General features: G+C 44.6%; 1 protein-coding gene across 4 annotated transcripts; it reads right to left on the bottom strand.

Moving 5' to 3' along the window:
• Positions 1–4307: 4307 nt before the first annotated feature.
• LOC123139433 (S-(+)-linalool synthase, chloroplastic) lies at positions 4308–15107 on the bottom strand. 4 transcript variants are annotated; one of them, XM_044559238.1, is made up of 7 exons: positions 14850–15107; positions 7307–7532; positions 6472–6844; positions 6076–6183; positions 5263–5401; positions 4874–5113; positions 4308–4692 (listed from the first exon to the last, which is right to left on the bottom strand). In XM_044559238.1, the coding sequence occupies exons 1-7, from the start codon at positions 15012–15014 to the stop codon at positions 4417–4419; spliced, it is 1527 nt and encodes a 508-aa protein (XP_044415173.1). In that variant the 5' UTR covers positions 15015–15107; the 3' UTR covers positions 4308–4416. The 4 variants fall into 4 exon arrangements, with proteins under 4 accessions (XP_044415173.1, XP_044415172.1, XP_044415175.1 ...); XM_044559237.1 differs by having other exon boundaries at positions 5965–6183; XM_044559240.1 differs by having other exon boundaries at positions 4845–5113; positions 5965–6183.
• Positions 15108–24535: the final 9428 nt, after the last annotated feature.

The following is a 24535-nucleotide window of genomic DNA, read 5'->3' on the forward strand; positions in this document are numbered from 1 at the left end:
CCTCTGTGATGGTGTCTAGATTGGATATGGTGTTTCTGGAACTTGCGACGTCCGGAATTGATTTTCGTCGACTCCTCTATGGTTTTTGGAATATTGGGGTATTTATATAGCAAAGAGGCGGTGCGGGAGGCCACCGAGGTGGGCATAACCCACCTGGGCGCGCCTGGGCCCCCAGGCGCGCCCTGGTGGGTTGTGCCGCCATCGGGGCACCCCTATGGTACTTCTTCGGCCCACTTGTGTCTTCTGGACCAGAAAAAATCCAAAAAAGTTTTGCTGCGTTTGGACTCCATTTGGTATTGATTTCCCGCGATGTAAAAAACAAGTAGCAAACAACAACTGACACTAGGCACCATGTCAATAGGTTAGTACCAAAAATGATATAAAATGATTGTAAAATATCCAAGAATGATAATATAACAACATGGAACAATAAAAAAATTATAGATACGTTGGAGATGTATCACTAAGCTAATGGATGGGTCTTGTCCATCACATCATTCTCCTAATAATGTGATCCCGTTATCAAATGACAACTCATGTCCATGGTTAGGAAACCTTAACCATCTTTTCTCAACGAGCTAGTCTAGTAGAGGCTCACTAGGGACATGGTGTTTGTTTATGTATTCACACATGTATCAAGGTTTCTGATCAATACAATTCTAGCAAAAATAATAAACCTTTATCATGAATAAGGAAATATAAAATAACAACTTTATTATTACCTCTAGGGCATATTTCCTTCACTATGGACCCGTAGGTCCTAAAGGAACTACTCACATATGGTCATGGAGGCAACAAGGTTGATGAAGAGACCTCAGGCAGGGCTCCAGAAAAGGGCTCTAGATGGGATCTCTTCGGAAAAGAGGCTTGCAACGGTGATGGGATCTCTCCGGAACAATTCTTCTGGAGGCATGATGGATGGTTTCGGTATTAGTACGAAATTATGGTGGTGGAATCAGGTCAAGGCAGTATCTGTGGGCCCCACATGGACAAAGGGCGAGGCCACCCCCTAGCTACAACACATGTCTGTGTGGGCCCCTCGTGGCTCTTGACTCCTCGGGAAGCTTCCGGTGTTTCTTGTTGCCCAAAAAACTCGTGTAAAAACAGCAACGTACTTTGACCTCCGTAGATTTTGATTTCCTACGAAACCAAAAACAAGCAGACATCGGGAACTGACGGTGGGCACTAAACTAATAGGTTAGTCCATAAAAATAATATAAATTGCTATGGAAGGTATATAAAAGTGGTAACACAATAGCATGAAACAATAAAAAAATATAGATATTTTTGAGATGTATCAAAGCGTTGGGTGCAAGTTTGTATTTGTTTGTGCTCAGTTGCTGCTCACATTACTAGCTTGGGAGACTCCTACTAGGTTGATAACCTTGGTTCTTAACTGAGGAAATACTTTGTTGCTTTCCCGCTTCACCCTTCCTCTTTGGGGAATCCCAACAACTCCTACAGGAGTAAGCAAAAGATTTTTGGCACCATTGTTGGGGAGCACCCAGGTCCGGGCCATCTCAAGGAGGTAATACCCTACGTCCTTCGTTGATTATATTGATGTGATTGGGTAGAAAGTACATGCATGAATGAATCTGTCCCTCCACAGCCCTGGCAACTCGGTTTATACACAAACTCGGGGTGCCTAGGGTTATACACAAGTCGGTTGTATCTAGGGGTAAACATGTGAGGGGTTGTCTCTAAACCTTGGAGTATGCACCAACTCCTCGGGTCATTTCTTCTTGGTATTCTTAGACCAGATGAATGATGCCTACCAGTTGAGGGGCTTTGGGGGGGGGGGGGGGTCCTCGGCCCAACCCGATAGGCGGTAACCGATGTGCCGATCACCCCCTAATCTAGGACTCAATCAGTTGGGGTGCCACCATGTAGCGCCTCTTGAGATGAAGTTGTGTGCCCATTTCCATCTCAAATAAAATATGTGGTTCCTCACCTCCATCTGAAAAAGAAAAGAAAAGAAACATCACCTTCATCTAAAAAAGACCCTTCCTCACTCACGCAACCAACAAGTGCCACATGGCAAGTTGTGCGCTCGTTTCCATCTAAACAAATGTGTGGGTCCTCACGTCCATCTCAAGAAAACAAAACCACATATCCATCTAAAAATTCTTAGAAAAAAAATCTAACCTCCATCTAAAAAGAATATCATTCCCACCGTAGCCAACCAGTGGGCACCACTTGGCATAGCCCAGCATTGGCCCTTTCTTTCTCCTTTAATGAGTTTATTTTAGGTGGGGAGTCTTCAACCCCCCTTCCCCCGTTGCCCTGACCATTAAAAGAAAAAGCCTACATGCATACTCTCTCTTGTCACGTTGGTAAGAGTTCTCTGATCTGATAGCCTTCTCTACTCCTCATTTGTGATGGCCTGTCCCAACCAGTTGATCGGCATTGCGCTTAGCAGAGGCTAACCACACCTTGTATCTTTTGGTCGTGTACTTTGTTTGGATGTTGTTGCTTATATATAAAAAGTAGGATGAAAGCATATTTCAAGGAGGTACAGATGGCTCGCCTAGTTCAAAAGAATAGGAATTACCGTTTCTCAAACAAAAGTGTCATTCTAGTCCTGAGCTCATATGCACACGTTATAAACATTAAAATAAAATAAAAACTGAATTTCTCGGCAACTAGCATTGCTTAGTTTGTGTCTGCTTGAAATTTTTTGTGATGAAATGATATTCATGGATGTGTGAGAAAAACAAAGCTCCTAAATGCTTAAAAATCTTTTTAAAGCATCGGTTTTATTTTTATCACCTAGGTCTCCACAAATGTCATTCCATCATGGAATTTTGCACGCACGTGTCACATTCATCGATGTTACAAAAAGTATTCGGAATTTTTTTATTTTATTTAGTGTTCTCTAGCTATTTAGGGCGTGTTTGGTTGCCTGCATACATCCCAACTAGACCCAGATGAAAATGGCCCATTTGGTAGGTTACCTTCACTGTTTGAAGTGCATAGCATGAACCATAAAGAACCTTCGAGCAAGGCCTGTTGGGAACGCTCAATTTAGTTGTTTCCAATGATGCAGTCTCGAGCGATGCAAAAGAGCGCACATGTGTTGCTTGCGGTCTGATACGTGGTGTAAGTGAGGCGGTACATAGTTTGTTCGTTTAACTCCTAATCTCGTCCATTTATTAGTCCCGTCTAATCTACATAGCGGTGCTTCAATTTGAGATAAGGTCTGCACGAAAAAGAAGCACATCGATGTTGAGGTTCCATTCAAACGACCAGTTCGTAGTTTCGTCCATTGTAAATATGCAATTTCATGTTCATGTTTGAGTTATTTTGGACAAATTTTGTCAAATTCGTCGCGCAGGGTCGATCATTGAAATTTCATTTGACCACTTCATCTCGCAGTTTCACATGACTTTCATGTTGCACGTTTTCTGTTTCGACAATCGTAGATTAGTATATCTACATCTTCCTCGTTGATTGTACATATGCATATATGTGGTCTGTTTTAAGACACTCCTTAATTTTCTTCACCTAGTCCCTTCTAATTGTGTAGTTGTATAAGCCCAGCCAATACAGGAAACCAAACATCAGGCAAAAATTGCTTCTGTAATGCAGCCAGTCTACATGAACTAAATGATGTACATATTATGGTTTTATGCATGCATTTGCTCAACCAGGTCTAACTAGGACAAGTATGCAATGAGAAAAAAAGATACAGGTAATCAAACACGCCCTTACTGTTCGTCCTGATGCATGTGCACCCGGAGCAGAAAACCTAAACTTCTCCACACCAAAGTGCAATCCATAAGCTTGTTTCTCGAGAAGCTTAAGCTCAAAAGAATTGACCTTTATTATACATAGGTCTGACAAAAGAAATGAGCCTTATTATATAAACTTGGTTACCCATTTTATTTATAGTCCCTCCGGTCCTTTTTACTCTGCGTATTAGATTTGTGTCTAGTCAAACTTTATAAAGTTTGACCAAATTTATATTGAAAAATATCAACATCTACAATACCAAATATATATATATATATATATATATATATATATATATATATTATGAAACTACATGTCATAATGAATCTACCCATATTGATTTGACATTGTGAATGTTGATACTTTTTTCTACAAGTTTGGTTGAACTAGAGATGCTTTGACTTCAGACAAAACTTATATGCAGACTAAAAAGGACCGGAGGGAGTAATATTAATTATGTGATAGGTTTTACCCTTCTATATTTTAGAAGATAACTGAAAGTGAAAGGCCAATGTAACTAAAAATCCAAATCAAAAATCAAACAAGTTCCAAAGTTCAGCATACTACAAGCAGAATCAATCAACAGAAACTTATAATTACTATGTCTTTTTAGCATAAATTTCTGAGTGTGATAATGCACTAAAAGAATATAGCAGATTGACAAGTCTTCTGGCCATGCATGATTCATAAGAGGAGCATCCCAATGTAATCCTCCAGGACGGGGAGCCTCTGCTCGTTATCATAGCCATAAATGATGTTGGTCATCCTCGCCAAGTTGAGTGACGCTAGGAGAAAACTGGGTGACAAGCAAGACGACCTCGTCCTAGAGAAACACTCCCTGTTGAGCTCCTCCCACTCTTTTGTTATCATCTCCAGCATGTGCTCCTCCACATCGGCATGAGGATTCTCTCTCAGGTACATCTCCTTGTAGGAACCATCGAACCCTTCTTGCACTTCATCCTGCCAGGACAGAGAAAAAAAAGTGAGATCATGGCAGAACATAAGTTTGGCCAGCAACTCAACGTTGACGTGGATGCGCATGGATCAAAATATTGATTGAACTATGAAATTCTTGGGAAGGAAAATCTTTCCTCGTATGTATGTACACACACATGTGTAGAGTTTTTTGACATGTTCTCACCTTAGCACTACCCATGTCATCCCGGAGCCTCACGATCTTCGCAGAGGAGTAGATGACCCGAGGAATGTTGTTGCCGTCGAGCTCTATCGAATCATGCCCTAGCATGAAGAAAAGATGCAAGAATATAAGTGGTACCCCTGATGTGATAATGCCGTTTCTTAGGTAGTCCTCCGGCGAAGGGACCTGGTTCGAAGATAGCCATTTTCTCTCAACCAGGAATGCATCAAACAAAGTTTCCCACTGGAAAAAAGATAAAGGAAAAAGGAAATAAAATAAGGTAAGCTTCCCCCTAGTGTTAATTGATTACTTAGTCTTTCAATAAATGAATTAATACAGTTAAATGATTCCACAACTTAAAGTAAATTGAGCTATCGTTCAAAGAGGTATACAGCATTCCTGAGTTGATCCATAGGGTTCAATCCATGCTCTTTTTTTGCCATATCGACAATCTCATTTGTGACAGTGTAAAGAGCCTTGTAGCATGATAGCATATAGCCCGGGAGTGAACCAGCAGCTGCAAGATCCCACCTGTAAAATGCTTTTATCAGTCAATGTCAATCCATATCAGGTATAAACTGAAAGATAACACTTGATAAATTAGTGCTCCAACATCAAAATTAACCATTACTTTTCACATGAACACCTCTGACACCACCGCCTATGTGTTGTTTCGTCATGCGTCTGTGTTGGGCTTGTTGTGCTGTGCCCACAACTGAACTTGGGTCTGTTTGTTTGTGTGTGTGTGTGTGTGAGTGTTGGACCGTGCCTGCGGTGGCGTTGTGTTGGTGTGTGGTGTGCTCAGTTGTTACCTTGTTACTTTGTGCATGGTGGTTGCTTTATTTATAAAGCGGGGTGAAAGCCTTTTTCGGTAAATTATTAAATACAATAATATTATTGATATTTTGAAAACATTTTCCACAATAAGTCCAAGAATATGATTTCCATTTGACTTAATCTTAACACATTTTATATTCAAAGAAAGAGAAGTTTGGTTGCATGTTTTCTATTACAGCATCTATTTATGAACGAATGTCGTACAATCGATCCTAAAATTCATAAAATGTGTTTATCATGAGAACACTTATGCTCACTTTTTGATCGCCTCGCTGAAGAGGGAAAGCTCCTCTTGGGTGCCAATAAGATCAAAGATGTCATCCACAATATAGACAAACGAGATGATCTTTGTGATCTCAATCCGGTACCTAGATAAGGAGAAACCCTGGACAACAGTCATTGCCCACATGTACCATTTTAGAACCTGGTCCCTTGCAGTTCGTATTTCTCGAGTCAATCCCAAATCCATCCACCACCTGTGTCACAAAGTCGATGGATTTTTCACAGTTAACATCCCCTCTTTTGTAGGCCATACATGAGCAATAAAAATTAGTTTTTGTCAATGCGGGAATATTTTAGCATTTCAATTAGATAAAGGATGAGTATATGGACAATGTTTGGATGAACATAAAGACTGGCTGGTCTCATCAATACTAATTTTCCAAGGAGGGTATTAATCACATGAGAAACTTTAATCTTCACCCAGATTAATGCGAGATGTTAATTCCATGGATCTAATGGCTAATTTATTTTTATACATGTACCTCTTAACCTCTTGCATTTCCTTTTGATGCTGCAACTTGTTAAGATATAACTCTGCAACAGCCAGCTCCTCCATTGCAGTGTTCCTAGTGGGCAAGCTCTGGAGGTAACTCAAGTGGTACCTGGCCTTGTACTGCATTAGGCTCACATGGTAGGGATGGTCCAATGAATGCCTCACATATCTTGCAAGGTTTGGGTTCAAGTGTCTAATTGCAGATGTGAGGTGTCTTCGTGAGAACTCCTTTGCCTTGTAGAGTGATGATTCTCCCATGTTCAAGTGTGATATGTCCTGCAAGCTGACCAACCCTCTGATATCTTTGCAATGGTCAATCTTGAAGTCACCGTTGTCATCAGTGAACTTTCTAAGAACCTCATCTGCCAACATTGAGGATAAAGGGATTTTTAGCAAGGTGATACATGATTGTAATAACCAAAAAATGGTAAAAAGGCAAAAATCAAAATATTTCCACAACTGGAGTATAGGCAAGTAGCTAGAACAACTTCTGAACCCTAACCAAAGCCCCACAGCATCCTGCTTTACAATCTCACGACCACAAATCAGAAGCCCATGAGTACGCAACAAATCCACATGTTTCCACATCCTTCTAGACGAGAAATTGGTCTCCACACAGCAGATGAACTGGCACACCAAGATTTCTGGCATGACAAGAACACACCCCACATGGAGTATTCCTTTTTATCTTATATAGCATAGTATATTTGAAAACTAAAGCCTAAACCTTGTATCAAAGTTGAAAAGCATAAGAGTCAAAAATGACTTGCATCCATGGATATCTTAACCGAAATGCATATATGACATGTGCACTTAGTAATTACCTGCTGAAATATCATATTTAGCTTCTCTCGCCAGCCTGAGTGAAAGCGTTGCTTCTAGTAGATCATCACTATGGACTAGAGCCAAGCATGAATCCACGGCATTGTCGATCTCGTCTTGGAAATAGTGGTCCATGCAGAGGCGCTTGAGGTGATCAATGGTGGTCAACACCTCCCGCTTGTTCTTATGGTTTTGATGCAGCCTTGCCTTAACACTCTCCAGGCCCTCCTGGTGTTCCATGGAGAAAATAGTTCTATTTTAAAATGCAAAAAGAAAGAATACATGTCATATCTAATAAGCCCCGATGTTCACTTTGCGAGGCTATTTTTTCTGTATTAATCAAAGAAAAAACTTGTCCCTGCTTATTTCCCCCCTAGAGAACTGAGAATCAATCAGTTGGCTAAAGGTGGACGTATGTGCTCATGCAGATTTGAAGCTTGGCCTCTCCGGTGGTAGTGGTAGTTGCTTCTATATAAAATGCCACGGGTGCTAGGTCTGTTGGTCGAGGTTTTTATTTTTATTTTTTCCTGGGTTTATAAAGTTGTGAAGTTAGTCACTTATTTTCTATATGAATCTTACATGGAGTTCTTTCTAGGGAAGATTACATAGAGTTGTATAGGAAATATGTTAGCAACCAACTAGTACTCACTCAATCTATTGCAATATCTCATGAATTAAAGTGGCAATTTAGAGTTATAATCACTGGATACATGAATTGGGGGAACAGAAGGGGAAAGGGGAAATAGCCGTCGTCGGTTCGTGTCGTGATCCGCTGGATGAGCAGAACGTTGCCTTCTACCTGGTAGTTGTATTCTGCAGCACTCAATGGTCCCCCGATGGGCCAAGCCCATGTATTGGCCCAGGGACAAGCCCACGTACCAGTCAGGAGAGGGCTCCTGACATCCCTTCCTTCTTGAATTCGGCTTGACCCCAAGCCGACAACACCCAGAACCGCTTGGATCCCATTGTAGTTGCGGATGCTTGACTTGATTGTAGTCACAATGGTAGTCGAAGCCGGGGTAGACTTCAACTTAGTAGGAGCAGTAGTTGTGGCTGCTGGAAGCCCCACTGAAGAAGGCATCAAGGGCAAAGCAATTGTCAATGCTGTCGTGGTCAAAGCCAAGATGGTACTGCTGATCGATAGAGCCTCGTGCGAAGACAATGGCGACAATGATGACACTCCTCCCTTCTTGAAAATGCCCTTGATTGTAGTAGGTAGAGGACACCATACCCACCGCCGGTTGAAGATTAGACTCCACAGAATTATCCTTCTCAACATCACCAGATGTAGTTCCAGATGATGTTCTTGTCCCTTCAGGTTCAGATACAATCTCTACACAGACAGACTCACTGTTGCTATGCCCATACGCATCTGATGTACAGGAAGATCCATAGTCGCCTTGATTCTCATTCACACCATTTTTTAGGATTTTCATTATGAACTATTGGTATGTTGCCTGATTCATTTGGAAGAGACTCAGCAGAATGCTCGTCGCCTGTTCCAGCCATGGTATCTTCAAAAAGGAACTTAGAGTCAGCTTGAGACACCACTGCCCCCTCTTTCTCAGCTTGCTCTCCATCGGAACCATTGCTGCTTGCATCGATCTGATCTGCATTAGTGGATCCATCACTTCACGCTTCTTCTTCATGGGGTACATCATCCCCTACAACATGCTTCTATCATCATGGGAAAGTTGGTCCTCGGTAGCATTGTATTGCTCATTTATCTTTTCATTAGAATGATGTTGCACTCGATAAACAAGCCAACCAACCACACCTTCATGTAACGGTTGCTTAGTGAAACAAGAATCTTCATTGTATGTCTCAAAGACCACCGGCACAATAACTGGCCTAGAAGGATCCTTATGCCATTTCCAAGGGAATGGGAGCGTGAAAGATGATTGAAGCATGACCACTCCCTTGAAATTCTTCTTGGCTCAAAAATTTCCAGTGCACTGAGATAATATGACATATTCCCTGCAATTTATCAGAAAGAGGAATGCTGCCAATAATAGCATACTCCAAATCCACTACTTGATGCTCATAATTTTTCCTCCGCTCCAGGCCTTTATACGCAATATCGCTAATGCTCCACAATTTGAGACCAAAGCACCCAGCCAACCGAATAACTTGCTCCACTGATGATTCTAGAAAAACATGCAACTGAGTGCCCTGTAGATATTGCTGCAATGTGCTCCCCATCATTGGATGATGGTCAGGTGGCCACCAAATAGAGCAAGAGTGATCACTCGCATGTATGCCAACGACCTTAATAGCAATGTTCACTACAATCTATACTTGGATAGGGGAAGGCCATGGTTGCTGATTGATTTTGTCCCACAACGGTGGTAGAAGCAAGCTTTTGCTCTTGGCCACAATACGAACTACACGCTAGGGATAGCATAGGCTTCCTCGCCGACTCATGGCCTTCCCCTATTCAAGTATAGATTGTAGCGAACATTGCTATTAAGGTCGTTGGCATACATGTGAGTGATCACTCTTGCTCCATTTGGTCAGGAAACCTATGCGAGAGAAAACATCAGAAGAACTACATGCCTCAAGTCAATTGTTGTTGCTATTCATGTGTAGGTATGGTCTTCTATGGCCTGTAGTTCTTCTGATGTTTTCTCTCACACAGGTGGCCACCAAATAGAGCAAGAGTGATCACCCGCATGTATGCCAACGACCCTAATAGCAATGTTCACTACAATCTGTACTTGAATAGGGGAAGGCCATGGTTGCTGATTGATTTTGTCCCGCAACGGTGGTAGAAGCCTTTTTTTGCTCTTGGCCACAATACGAACTACACGCTAGGGATAGCATAGGATTCCTCATCGACTCATGGCCAGACAAGACTGTACCATACACATGAATAGCAGCAGCAATTGACTTGAGGCATGTAGTTCTTCTGATGTTTTCTCTCGCACAGGTTGCTGACCAATAGTTTCCAATCTGGTCAAAACTTGAAGCAGTTGTACTCCAAAATGATTACTACAACAAGTTGAATTCCTGATCTTGGAAAACCAAATAAATGTTCAGGCATGCATCGTCCACTCCTCTTAAATTCCTCTTGACGATAAAATTGCCAAAGCACCAAGATACTCATAATCCATACTGTTCCCAGCATTTTTCCATTAATAGGAATTCCCCAAACGGCAGCAGACACCGGTACGAGATGCGACCAGTCTCTAGTGCTCCACAATTTCTCAAAGACAAAAGCGACTAGCTAACTCACTGATATGCACATGAATAATAAATTGATGCTCACTAAATTCCAGAATTTGTAGTTCAGACCAAAGCTGTATTGCTCGAGAAGTGTTGGATAGTAACCGAAACTGAAACTTGTGCATAAGGCAGGGCTTTGATTTCCTCACAAAACTGACAGTCCATGAAACTCTCCTTTGTAATTGTTCAAAAGGGTTGTGCAGAGCATATTGGATGGTGCACTCCTTGCTATTTGTTCTAGCATGAGCACAAGCAGAGATCATCTCACTACGAGAAGTGGAACCCAAGAAAGTGAGCTGCCTAGAAGGCCATGGTTGCAACTCAACAAAAGTGACAAACAAAGTCTTTAGGTGAGTAGGAAGATGCCATTCTGGAACTTGATTTTCATCTTTGGGTGGTGGTCATGTGGCCACCACACATAGCCATGAAGCAGAACAACCACATCATCTGCCATTTGCACATGGATAGGGGGCAGCCATGGCTGTGGATTGATTTTCTCCGGCGATGGTTGCAGGCTTGGTAGGTGACCTGCCGGGTTGAGGTAGATAGCACTGTGGGGTGCCCAGGTCAGAGGTTGATTTCCCAGCGCAAGCATAGGCTGCACCCAACAATCGTTCTGGAAGAGGCATTCTGTCGAACGCCTAACGTGCATCAGTGTGTTTGACGGCAGGATGACATCCGGCTGTAGCGAGAGGATGGATACTACCATCAGAGGCGCTGATTCAACAGGATGTGCGGCCAGTGGAATCAAGGGCGGAGCAGAAACATTGACGTTGAGGATGATGATGCAGTGATCTGCGTTGCACACTGTCGGGGAAGCGACCTCCAGGGTAACTATGAAGGGGGTCGATGGAGGCGTATGGTGTCGTCGGGGGTGGCTCCCGACTCCTTGGTAGCGCTCTCCGCGGACGACCCAGCGGTGATGGATCATGGGCGCAAGTCGGCGTGTGATCAGGTGTGGCCTCCACCATGGTGTACTTGCCCGTGTGGGCGGACGCCTCCGGAGTGGTCACGATGCTGGCATGGTCGGTGATGTCGAGGGAGGACTGATGGTGGATGGCAAGCTCGGTGTAGTCGGCTGGGAAGGCAACCAGATCAACATGCGAGGTAGCCACAGCAGGATCGCCCTTGATTGTCATCTGAACTCGGACCTGATGCTATCCAGCTGCGCTGATAGCCGCGTGAGAAACCACCGCATCTGCTCATCTGCGGCCATGGCGTCCCACTCCGGTGGATAGACGAGGGAACAAGGAGCTTGCTCCGGATCGGACATGGTGTTGTGGATGGTGGAAATTTGGAAATCGGGGGAGATTTTTACTGGCTCTGATACCAGATGTTAGCAACCAACTAGTACTCACTCGATCTATTGCAATATCTCTAAAATTCAAGTGGCAATTTAGAGTTACAATCACTAGATACACAAATTGGGGGAACAGAATGGGAAAGGGGAAATAGCCATCGTCGGTTCGTGTCGTGATCCACTGGATGAGTAGAACGTTGCCTTCTACATGTACTTGTATTCTGCAGCGCTCAATGGTCCCCCTGATGGGCCAAGCCCATGTATCGGCCCAAGGGCAAGCCCACGTACCAGTCAGGGGAGGGCTCCTGACAAAATATATCTCTATTTCAGTTAAAGTCGCTTACTAACACGCTTCAGTCATAACTACTGAAATTGTCGGGCTGCCGGCGGCAGGCCTCATCTGCTATTAGATAGTTTCCTTCTCCGGCAGGAATCGACTTGCCGGCTGCTCCTGCTCAACGTCGGGGAGCGATTGGTGGATAGCCGAGCGATTCGGCCTGGGAAGGAGATCGTTCTACACTCTGAGGTTTGGTTCCCCTGCGATATTGCGCATGTTGGTGTCATGCTGGATAGAGAGGATGCGGTGCATGGGGAGAATTCTGAGGTGAGCAACCACCATGAATGAGGGAGGAAGGTGGGCAGATATAACTCCCCCTTAGACCCGAGTGGTGGTGCGATCCCCTCAATTTCTCTCCAGTGCGACTCACATCCCTCTTTGCTCCCCTTTGCATTGTTAGCGAGATCTCCACCTCATCCGGATCGAGTTGGCGGATTGGAGGTTGAGGATGGAAAGGGAGACGGTAGAATTAGAGGGTGGAGATGACGAGAGGATGGAGAAGATGAGAGAAATAGTTTCGTGGTTCTCGAGTCTGAGGCCCAGTTCTTTTGAAAGATTCTCCCAAATCTGACCCCTCCCAGCTTCTCCCAGATAGTTAGGGTCTAATTAGCTAGGACTGTAAAATAAATTGGGGGTCAAAGAATCTGGAAGAAGCTGGGGAGGGGCCAGATTCTGGGAGAATCTTGCAAAAGAACTGGGGGCGTGTTTGGTTGCGTGGTAAAAAGTAGGTGGGCTTACATGAAAGTTGGTAGGAGCAGGTAGAAAGGAATCTTTTACTTTTTCAGTTGTTTGGTAGTAAACACTTGTTTGGCAGTAAACACGGCTCCACGTTCTGGCCACCATGATGCTCAAATCACCTCAAAACTTGGCTCAAGAGGAATGCTCGGCCATTTCTCCCCATGCAGACACACGTGCAATACGAGGCGAAAAATATTCCCTGAGACTTGCATGACTCTCTGACACCACATGCACCACGCCGCCACAACCAAACACAGTGCATGCAACTTTGGCCCGGTTTGGTTCATAAGTCCTAGGACTTTTTTTAGTCCCAACTTATAAGTCTCAAGTCCCTAAAAAGTCCCTACCTGTTTGGTTCATGGGACTTATAAGTCCCTACAAGACCATATTACAACTATAAGTCCCTATAAGTCCCTCCTTCAGAGTCTTATTTCATAAGTCCCAAATGCCCATTTTAAGTCCCTATAAGTCCCTTCTGTTTGGTTTAGATGGGACTTATAGGGACTTTTTTAAGTCCCTGAGCCAATAAGTCCCTTGAAACAAACACCCTCTCTATCAACCCCCACCTACTTTCATACGAGTTGTTACATTTTTCCCCGTTTGGTTATTGCATGTACTTGACCAGGCTGAACGAGGACAGCCTGAGCGGGAACATACTGAGTTGATACACAAACCTCATGCAAGTGATAGATGACAACCAAACATGTCCTAGATGGCTTCCCAACTCAGCAACTCCCCACCACGACCTCCAGCATGTACTAATGCACGTGCACTAGTACGCGGCTATAACACACACTACGACTGCCGACCATGCACTTGCACGTACTCCCTCCGTTCCTAAATACTTGTCTTTCTAGACATTTCAAATGACTACTACATATGGATGTATGTAGACACATTTTAGAGTGTAGATTCACTCATTTTGCTCCGTATGTAGTCATTTGTTGAAATGCCTAGAAAGACAAGTATTTAGGAACGGAGGGAGTAATTGGCAAAACAATCCTGCACTTGTACTAGTATAGTAGATAGTACATGCACATGCAAAGCACTTGTTTCGGGCTGTCTCTAATCGTATGAGTGTGGGATGAGAATTCATCGTACCTATAGCAGGGTTGATAGTACATACACATGCCCATGCGGGACCATCTCCATCCCAGATGAACGGACTGGTCGAGACTTGTGACACATGCATGTGGTGGACGTACAAACATGCCAACATGCCATGTGGGATCGATGGATTGGTGGAAGAAACGACAGGTCAATTCCATCGAGTCCGTACGCAAAGGCTGCTGCGTGCATATGACAGCAAGCCAGCCAGCCAACATACGTGCAGCTGCAGCGAGGCAAGCCCCATAGTGTGTGTCACATGCACTCTTTGGCCTTCACGAGGCCGAAGAGGTCGCACGAAGATCATCTCGGCCTAAGCGAACGTTTAATAGCTAGTGCCTCCCTGGGGAACCTCTTGTATGCTTCCAAAGGTAATGACATCATCATCATCATCATCATAAAATTGCTCTTTTCAAAAATTGAAAAATGTTTCAACTCCCAAACAACATACATTTACGCTCTGTCTTTATCGTCGGCTTCTAGATTCCCCAAGTTTTAATGAGAAAATCATCTTAAAAGTTGCCACCGAGCAATTAATAAAATTGCACCCGGCCATAGAACATCTTTTAATAAAAATAATATACCTTGGTTACATCATCACATGCATACATGAAACTTTGCATGCATAGCATGGTTCGCTAAAAAAAACACTTCCTAGTACATTACGTTCCCTCGTAATAATTTCCTTTAAAGTGTCTCATAAAATTTGAAGACATTATTAAAAAAAATTGAAGACAAGGCAAGGAATGCTTCCCTTTGGTAGTTGGTTTGAATACCATTAGGCTTAAGACAAAGCACATTTTCTAGCGCTATATAATTGGTTGCTACGAGCAAGTACCTGGAAGTTGAAGCCGTCAGACAGCGCATAGAAGTCCTGTGTAGCCGGGCAAGGGCGGAAGAGTCCACGGTGGCGATCTCTCCGAGCGCCATTTCCGGTAACCGCCGGTAAGGCTGAAAGGAGCAATGGCTTGACGGAGACGGAGGAGAAGATGTATGCGTCCATCAGTTGCAAGTAATCTTCTTTCTAATCACAGGACCGATGGCTAGCTAATTTCTGGTTAAGTCGCCACTGGCATACGCAGCGAGCTTCTCTTGTGTGCTACCTACCAACATTTATAGTCCGCGGAGAGAGGCAAAGGATACGCTGGAGATAAATCTGATTATGTTTTCGGCCGAAAAGCAACAATATGGATTTCGGTGCAGCAGCTCCGTAAATAAAATTGTCAGCCTTGAGCTGAATCATTACGGTACGTCTCTGGATGACTGGGATGAATAATTGCTTTCCTTGCTATATATGCTTTGCTCATCCCAAAACGTAATATCGATTTCAGTTTTGCTAAGTCTTAGTCGACTGAGACTTCGTTTTTCACTATTTTTTTCTTCTTATACTATATCATTTGGCTGAGACTTGGTTAAGTCTAATCGATTGAGACCTAGCCAAAGTTAGGGTTTAAAATATATTTTCTTTTTGGAAAGCATTTGATATGGATTGCGGGTTGATTAACTCAAATGTCAGGGGTCTTCGCACAAAAAGAATGGAAGATTTTTTTGGATGACTTAAACTCGTACCGTGAGTTGATTTCTAGTAACCGCATGTGGTTTTCTGCAAAAAAGGGAACATTTTTTTGGATGACTTAAACTTGGACTATGGGTTAATTTCAGGAAATAGTAGGGACTTTTTTGCAAAAGAAGGTGACGGGCGGGCAAGAGCACCAATCCCTTTATTAATAGGTATAGGTAGACTCGGGCATGGACCACCCGGCCCGAAAGTCCGACATCCTGGCCGGACTCGGGCTCAGCTTTTCCGCCCGAAGCTTGGCCTGAAAGCCTGAAAGCGACATAAATCACTATTTTATTACAAATATAGGTATAATATACCATTTAAATATCCCAAAATTAATTATTTTAATTAAAAATGACATTGTTCATGTGTTTCGGGCCAGGCTCGGCCTTGAGATTTTGAGGTTGGGCTTGACAAAAGCCCGGCCCGACGAATGCCCCAATTTATGCATAGGTATAAATAGGTCTTTTATGTTTACCCCTTCAATCAGAATTAATTGATGCAGTTTTAGTACTAAAGTTGCATCAATTAATTTGAACCAGAGAGAGTAGGTAATTGATGTGCGTTGCAACGTGGACAATAAGTTTTATCGGAGTTCACTCTTCTTTGCCCACACACCAATCGGAGTCTATCTTACCATTAATATACTTGTTCTTCAGAAGAAATGCACATCATTGTATACAATTTGCGGGAGCAAGCACGTTCTGGCCGCTCGGCGGATCGATACAGGCCCGCGTGTGATGGCTTTAGCTGCCCGGACAACGTGGTCCGGACGGATACAGACGGTTTGAGGGTCGACGTCGGAGATGCCCTAAGCTAACTCACACCACATGTGCTATTGTGCACAACTTCAAACTTTAGCCGCCTTCTTCAACAGTGTTGCCATCGCCAACTCCTTCTCGTCAATGGATCATGTAATCGTACGACCTTACATTGAGGTCAAACGTCCCATCAACAAATTAAAGTTATCCAGCCACCTTAGTTTGTTTGAATATTAGAAAATAAGTAAAAATTATGATAAAAATATTATGGCAACATACCTTTTTAGAGGAAGACTAAGATTTATTTGCTACTTTGATACTCCCTCCGTTTTTATATACAATGCCATAAACTCAAATTATAGGTACTAAGGTAAAATTTAATACATGTTTTGCAACCCAGCTTTTCTTTTCATTTACTAGGATCATTAATACACCGCATACATGCAAGAAAACTGAGTGGGAAAAGTAGGTGACTGTCATTATGACTACATGCATGAGAGTATTAAACAAGTTGGTAATACGAGGAAACATCATTAATTGTTACCTTCATTACCGTTGGTGGCCTTGTTTAGGCTGGTCATAGTGGGAGTAACTTAGCTAGTAACATAACACATCCCAAGAAAAAATTGCTTACGTGGCATGTAGTTAATGAGGGGAGAGATGGTTGGAGTAACATAATATGTTACTGTAACATAACACATACCAAGGCAAAATAAGTCTACATCTTAATAAGTGCTGGCTTGCATGATACCAACTATATGTTACTTTCCATTATGAATATAGTAACATAGACTAGTAACATATGCATGTTACTAGTCTAAGTTACTCCCCACTATGACTAGCCTTAGATGCAAAATGTATATATCATAGTGACCTTGTATATGTAAATGGAGGGAGTACTATAACTTCAACAAAGCTTATAAACATGACTTCTTGTGACTAAAAATATTGTAGTACATGGAAGATTAAATTATTGTGAACAAACATATTCATATATCTTATATAACTCAGTAGTGGATCACCACTACATATTTATCTTAACATGCAACTATGCCACCTCAACATGCAATTATGTATGGAGAAAGATCCACCACAATACAATCATGCATGCAAAAAGGCTCAAATATTTTAATTAGATTATGCTCCTTATATTCAATAATATTTTATGATTATACAATATGTACTTTTAGTTTTAAATTGTTTTATATTTAATCCAAAAATTCATGTTTGTGTCATCAAATATCAGCGAAAGATATTGCAAACAACGCAACAACGTGCAGGGTATCATCTATTATACATAAGAGAATAATCCCCACTAACTTATTTATCTCAACATGCAAACATGCCATTTCACCATACAATTATGAATGCGTTAAGGCCCACCTCAACATGCAATCATGCATGAAAAAGACCCACCACACCATTCAACCATGCATGGAAAAATATTTTCCATTCAATTACTGTACTTATATTTAATATCTATTGTTACAACTATACATAATCAAATATAGTAACTCAAATAGATTTTAAATTTTGATTCTCATGTTATCAATCCTAATTTTCATCAATCATTCCCGCAGCAACTCGTGGGGTATACTTAGGGCCATCTCAAGGAATTTCGGCTCCCGGTGTGGAACACAAAATGGGGCGGGGCCCTAAAATTTGGACGTGTGGTTGTTATTTCATGCTATCTTGAAGAAGATCAATGCTTGAATTTTAAATGATCAACTATCTTGAATCTTGGATGTGTTACAACTGACAACTTGAGCAAACATCAACTCGATGCATGAACCAATGCGTATGTACACAAAAGATAAAGAATATAATTATAATAACCATTCAATATACATCTTTACAAAATGAACAGATGAGAAGAAAACTACTACTAGTATTCAATATAGTGTTTGCCAAAATAAATATGTATACTAATGAATAAATGTATTCAACTGGAAAAAGAAACCTACTCGGTTGATTGATGAAGTAAATTAAATAGGGGTTTGGCTTAGGTACACTTGATTGATGAGGTAATGTACTAATCGGTGTGATTCACTGGCTCTAGACGGACGACTGCTTCTGGTTGGCGTCCCCGGCCATGAATCAGCAGCTCTCAGGTTATTTTACTATTTGATTGACGGGGCTCATGTGAGTTTTTTTTGTGTGTGTGTGCCTCGAGCGATTCGATAGACAAACTAACGACAACCTACAACGACCAGGCCCGAAACAAAGCTCCAGCGTGACCTTGCACGCCGACGCGCGCCCGTGACCCACCACCACCAGCTGCACCGGCGCCTCCTCCTCCTTGTCCCCTCGCGCGCCTGTCCATTCCTGACGCATGGCGTCGTCATGATTTTTGCTCGCTCGCTCGCGTGTCAGCGTCAGGGTCATACAAGTGCCATGGCTGCTTTCACGCGTTTACGGTGGATTCACTAATCATCATTACTTGCGAACTCCCACCCCCGCGTCGCCCTCCTCTCGCGGCTCGGGGAAACCCTAAATCCGCCGCCGCCTCCCTCCCTCTCCCGTCCCTCCCCTCACTGCCGCCCGAGGGGCTCGCCGGCAAAGCCCGGCCAGCTTCGGGGACGGCGGCGGCGAGGCGTTCTTCCTGCATCTGCGACGGTTTCCAGAGGCCGAGCCTCGTTCGTCGATGGCGGCCAGATCTCAGGCTGGCTTCTGCCAAGACCGACGTGCTGGCGGAGATGCAGGCCGTCGGTGCGTGGAGCGCCCATGGGGGCTCGGTGCGGCGACCTTGCTCGAGATGGTGATGTGCCAAGGCAAGGTCGTGGTGGTGGTTTCTTCGGGCCGGCTAGATCCGAGCCCGCCCGAGCAGGAGGAGGACGCGCGGGTTGCGACGCGTTGTGGTGGAAGTTGGAAGCGACGCTCCTCTGTCGTGCATCTGGTGGGTGTGCGACGGTGGCTGCTGGCGGGGCCGGCCAGATCTGGGCCCTCCCTGGCTCGTGGCCGGGGCGAGTGGTGGTGCAGACCGCAGCGCGTGATGCAGTCGTCGGTGCTTCGCCGTGCTCCGGTCTGGATGGGAGGAAGGGGCAGCTCCATATCTACTTGTGGGTGCGCCCGGGGTGCTTTCCCCGACGTAGGTATGCAATTCCTCCGGACGAAAGTCCTGCTCTTTGCCGGTGATGACAGCGCCCATGGGTGTTGTTTCCTTGTTGAAGGCCTCACCGAGGAGATCTTGCACCTCTCTCTCCCTCGAGTTCGGTCTCCGGGTGAATACCTAGATCTGCCTTGTTGGATCGGCGATGACGGCGTCATTGACGCCGTTTCTTTGTTGGAAACATCGCTATGGAGATTTGACCTCTTGGTGAGAGCACATTGTTTGGCGTGTGGTGTCCAGTCCGGAGATGGTGGTGGCGGGGTGATGATAGGATAGGGTCTGCGGTGGCGTGTCCGTGGGGGTTTGGCTATTGGCCAGCGGTGTTTTGGACATTGGAGCACTCTTGATATGCAGACGGCGCCAGATAAGTCTTGTTGACTGTCCTCTTGCTGCCGGAGCGGCACATGTCTGCTCCTCTTTCGGATATGTCTTCTCTCTCTGGTGTCGACGAAGCTGTTCGGCATGCTTGTGGCCGCCATGATCGATCCGGCAGCTTTGTGTATTTGTGTGATGTTGCAGCGAAGTCGAAGTCGTCAGGCCGTGAGCGCGGTTGGTGATATACGATGACGCCGCTTTTATTGCCGATGCACATTCTGTTTGTATTGTGTTTGCTTGGCTCTTTGGCGCTTATGTATGCCATGTAGTGCTTAGACCTAGTTTTGCTAGGTGTGATGTGTCCTTTTGTACAGGTTTTCGCCGGTTTTCCTTTAATAAACCGAGCAGTTTCAGCCTTCGGGCTTCTTCTTCTGCAATGGAATCTTAGCAGCTCTCCTGCTAACTTTCAAAAAAAAACTAATCATCATTATCCGGTGGCTGCCGTTTGGTTCACCATAGCAGTGCTCCGAGACAGTAGTTCATCACATTGCAGTGTGTTCGATCGGTTCACCATGATCAGCATGCCACGGAGGACTCTGCACGTCGTAGTGGAGTAGGTGCTTAGGTGGGGAGCAAGCAAATTGATCGTTATGTTACAATGCCATTTATCTACTACTAGTGGCGATCGCCCAGATTTGCGGTCGCGCGAGCTTTTACCTCGTGAAAACGGTGGTGGCCGCGCGGGCCAAAACCGATGGACCGCATGGGAATATGACCTCGGGCCAACTCATTTATGAATCTTTAGCCCCACGTCAATAATTTTATTTGAGGTACGATTGGTTATGGCGGCATTATTTTTGGATGCTAGATGTTTCTCTCACCACCACTGTTAGTTAGCACTGCTACCATGGATTAGGCCTTTTCCAGTGCTTCACGGTGGACAGGTGCTAAGCATGCCACATAAACGAAAAAATGACATGTCACAACAATTAAGAAGGAGAGAGCATTTTGGTGACCCCAGAAAAAACCAATGCCAAACACGTGAACCTAGGCAAACCACTTAAATGAAACAACTTGACCAATGAATGAAAGACTTTAGGTGCTCACTCGTTAAATATAGTGTGCTTAGCAACAACAAGTTAATCACCTATGTATTGAAGAGTTGAGTCGCTAAGGTATTTAATGTACTTAGCACCTCATCTAAGCACCTTTACATTGAAAGAGGTCTTGGACTATCCATAGTGGGAGTACTAACAAAGGTAATAACATAACACATATTTAGATAAAGTAGATGATGTGGCAAGCAATAAATGAAAATAATAATAATAACATAGTCATATGAGTAACATCACACATATCAAGACAAGATGTGCCTATATTTTAATAAATAAAGTGTTGCATGTTAACACACATATGTTACTTCTCACTATAGAGGTAGTAACATAGACTAGTAACCTGTTAACACGGGCATGTTACTAGTGTATATTACTATACATTGTGGCTAGTCTTAAAAACAGTGACTGAGGGTCACAAGAGAAAGTGCATCAAATCCACTCACCGAACCGATTTTGGACGAGTTACGACTAGTAGAGTAGCGAGAGCAACTCTAGCAGTGATTGCCATAATAACCGTGGATACAATTATTTTGGTCAAAAAAGCCGCTGTAGTAGAGTCGCCAACTGGCTCTAATCGCCGCAATAGATGCAGTGCGCTCCAAATCAAGGAGTCGTGTGGCGTTGGTCTGGAGGTCGTTCTATCCGTCGACCGCCCGGGTACTTAAATCTTGTGTGCTCAAGTGCGATGTCAAAGACAAACAACAACTTTTAGCTCATGAAGAAACAAACTCCACTACGCCGAAACAAATTTAAAAAGAACATGTTTCATCTCTGATGGAGAACATGGGTTTTTGGTGATAAGACCAACCAGTTACAATTTACTCCCTTCGTCTGGTGAAGAGTATACTTTTGGCTGTAAAATTTTCTACAAAAAAGTGTATTTCTATCTTTTCAATACACTTAAAGTAGAAAAAATAATTTTTCTCTCATCACATGGTAATCAAGACCATTAATATTCTACACATGGTTTCCTTAATTTTACATGCACTTATCTTATTGATGATTGGGTAATTAAAGAGAAAAGAGATGATGGCTTGCATCAAATCGATGCCATTTTTTACTTCACTCTATAATTTATCCTAAAAAATTTATCAGTACACTTTTCAGTGGACAGAGTGAGTACGAAAGAATAGCAAGCCATCTCAACCATCAAGTGTTTAATGCATATTTCAATAATTCGTTTCAGATCATGTTGAGTCATGCTATACGAATATATGAGCATCCATCACGTATGGCCTCCAAACGAGTTCATCCAGGTCCATCTCCTGCGCATGTTGTCACGTATGGACATCACGGATGGCTGGTCCTATGCCAAGAACGCCACATGAGAAACGCCAAGTTGGTACAGCTCATATATACGGTAGCGCCGACTAGTCCCTCCAGCTGTCGGTTGGAGTACAGCATCTGCAACGGACGCACTAGATTTTGCGCGCGCGAGAAAATACGCGGTTTTTACGCGGCGCGTCCAGTTGGCGCGCTCCAAGAAGTCCGGTGCACTAAAAATACTGCACGCGCGCGAAAAAGCGGTAACGCGCACGGCGTCAAGCACACTCTATAATACCCGCGCGCGGGCACCCGTCAACCGCCGTCTTCGTCACCTCTCTCTTCGCTTCCGCCGACGCCTCACCGCCGCCGCGCTTTTCTTCCTCACCTCCAGCGTCTCCCCCCCCCCCTACCATGCCGCCGCGTACCCGGAGCACCCCTCCGGCATGTATTATGCGGAGATACGCTCCGGTGATACACGTCTCGGGCTCGAACGTCCGAGATTACCCATGAGGCCGCGCACGCGTATGACGCGGCGGCGTGGCGCCTCGGGAGGGCACGAGCGCAGATGAATTTCTCGAACGCACGAGCAAGTGCAGGACCTCGCGCCTCCCCCGCGGAGGACCGCCGCATCTAGCGGAGGTGGGAGCGCCGCCTCCTCATCGCCAAGGCGGATGAGCAGGCCATGGCGGCGGCGTGCAAGCTCTTCCCAGAGGACGTCGCTGCCGAGAACGAGTTATGGGCGCAGAGGAGGGCGAGCCGCGGATCGGGCGGACAGGCGTGAGCGGAAGGCACGGGCGGAAGCCCAGTGCGAACTGGGACCTGCGTCGACCTGGGACGAGAATGATCCTCGATGGGTCGACGGTTACTGTCGTCGGACTACACCACCGAGGAGGACAACGAGTAGTTCTAGTTTATCATCGACGCGTTTTATCTACTATATTTGTACCGTAGTATCGTTTTTATCTAGATTTATGTGTATCGAATGGACCAGCTTGTGATGTTGGGCTTGAACTATGATATGAATGTGTTATTTTTATATGTCTTGCATCATAATAACGGCTGCTCGCGCGCGCTGGATTTTGCAGTGCCTGCTGAAGCTATAGCGGCACGCCATATTTTGCAGCGCCTGTTTGAGCAAACACCCTCCAGCGCACTAAAAAACACTATTTCGGTGTTGTATACTCTTTCTGTTCATTTTTATAAAATGTTGGAGACAATTCAAACATCACCCAAAATAGTTTAATGTCGGCTGTATGAAACGTCTTATAAAAGTGAACAGAGAAAGTAATTTTTTTAGCGTGCATCTGAAGATGCTCTAAACGCAGGGAGTCCCCGTCGTGATTCCGTGTGCGCAGTGTGCCTTCCGTGTCGCCGCCGCTGAGTGCCGCCCCGACCAAAGGCAAATTTAACAAATTTGACCTGTGGACGAAATCGAATCACAGAATGAACTGATCGTGAAACTATTTCACGCGACTGACCTTTTTGTGTGACGTCCGACACAAAGACGCCACACTACACTGTGCAACGCCTCACAGATAGGCGTTACACGCCTGGCTAGTGTTGCACTCCAGACTGCCTAAAAATTGCTAAGTCAGTGTGCAGAGCCTAAGAGTTAGGGGTTGCACTGTATAGTGTGGCGCCTAGCTCTGAGGCGCTGCACTAGTGATTGCACTACAAAATAAAGCAACCACTAGTGCAACGCCTAGAAGCTAGGCGCTAAACTGTATAGTGTGGCGCCTAGTTCTCAAGGGCTGCACACTGACTTAGTAATTTTCAGATCATACGGGTGCGACGCTGGCCAGGCGTGTAGCGCCCATCTGTGAGGCGTTGCACAGTATAGTGTGGCGCCTTCGTGTCGGGCGTCACACAAAAATGTCAGCCGCGTGAAATAGTTTCAGGGACAGTTCATTCTGTGATTTGATTTCGTTCATAGGTCAAATTTATTAATTTTGCAGCCCAGAAGACGACGCCGCCACCTCGTACCCCGACGCGCGCCCGTGACCCACCGCCAGCACCACCGCCGCCGCCTTCTTGTCCCATTGGCGCGCCTGTGACCCATCGCTCGATTCCGGACGCATGGCGTCGTCATGTTTTTTGATCGCTCGCTCGCGTGTCAGCGTCAGGGTCAGGGGCAGGCAACGCAAGTGTCGTGGCTGCTTTCACGCGTTAACCCATGGACCGCATTGCGGACATGCATGCCCATGGATGCAGTGCATGGGGACGATGACCTTGGGCCAACCTATTTTATGAATCTTCAGCCCCACGTCAATAATTTAGATACGGTTGGTTATGGCAGCATTATTTTTGGATGCTGGATGTTTCTCTCGCCACCACTGTTGGTTAGTACTCCTGCCATGGATTAGAAACAGTGGCGAATGCTTACGAGAGCAAGTGCAT

This window comes from Triticum aestivum, chromosome 6B, assembly GCF_018294505.1.
Source record: "Triticum aestivum cultivar Chinese Spring chromosome 6B, IWGSC CS RefSeq v2.1, whole genome shotgun sequence".
In the NCBI taxonomy this organism is placed as follows: domain Eukaryota; kingdom Viridiplantae; phylum Streptophyta; class Magnoliopsida; order Poales; family Poaceae; genus Triticum; species Triticum aestivum.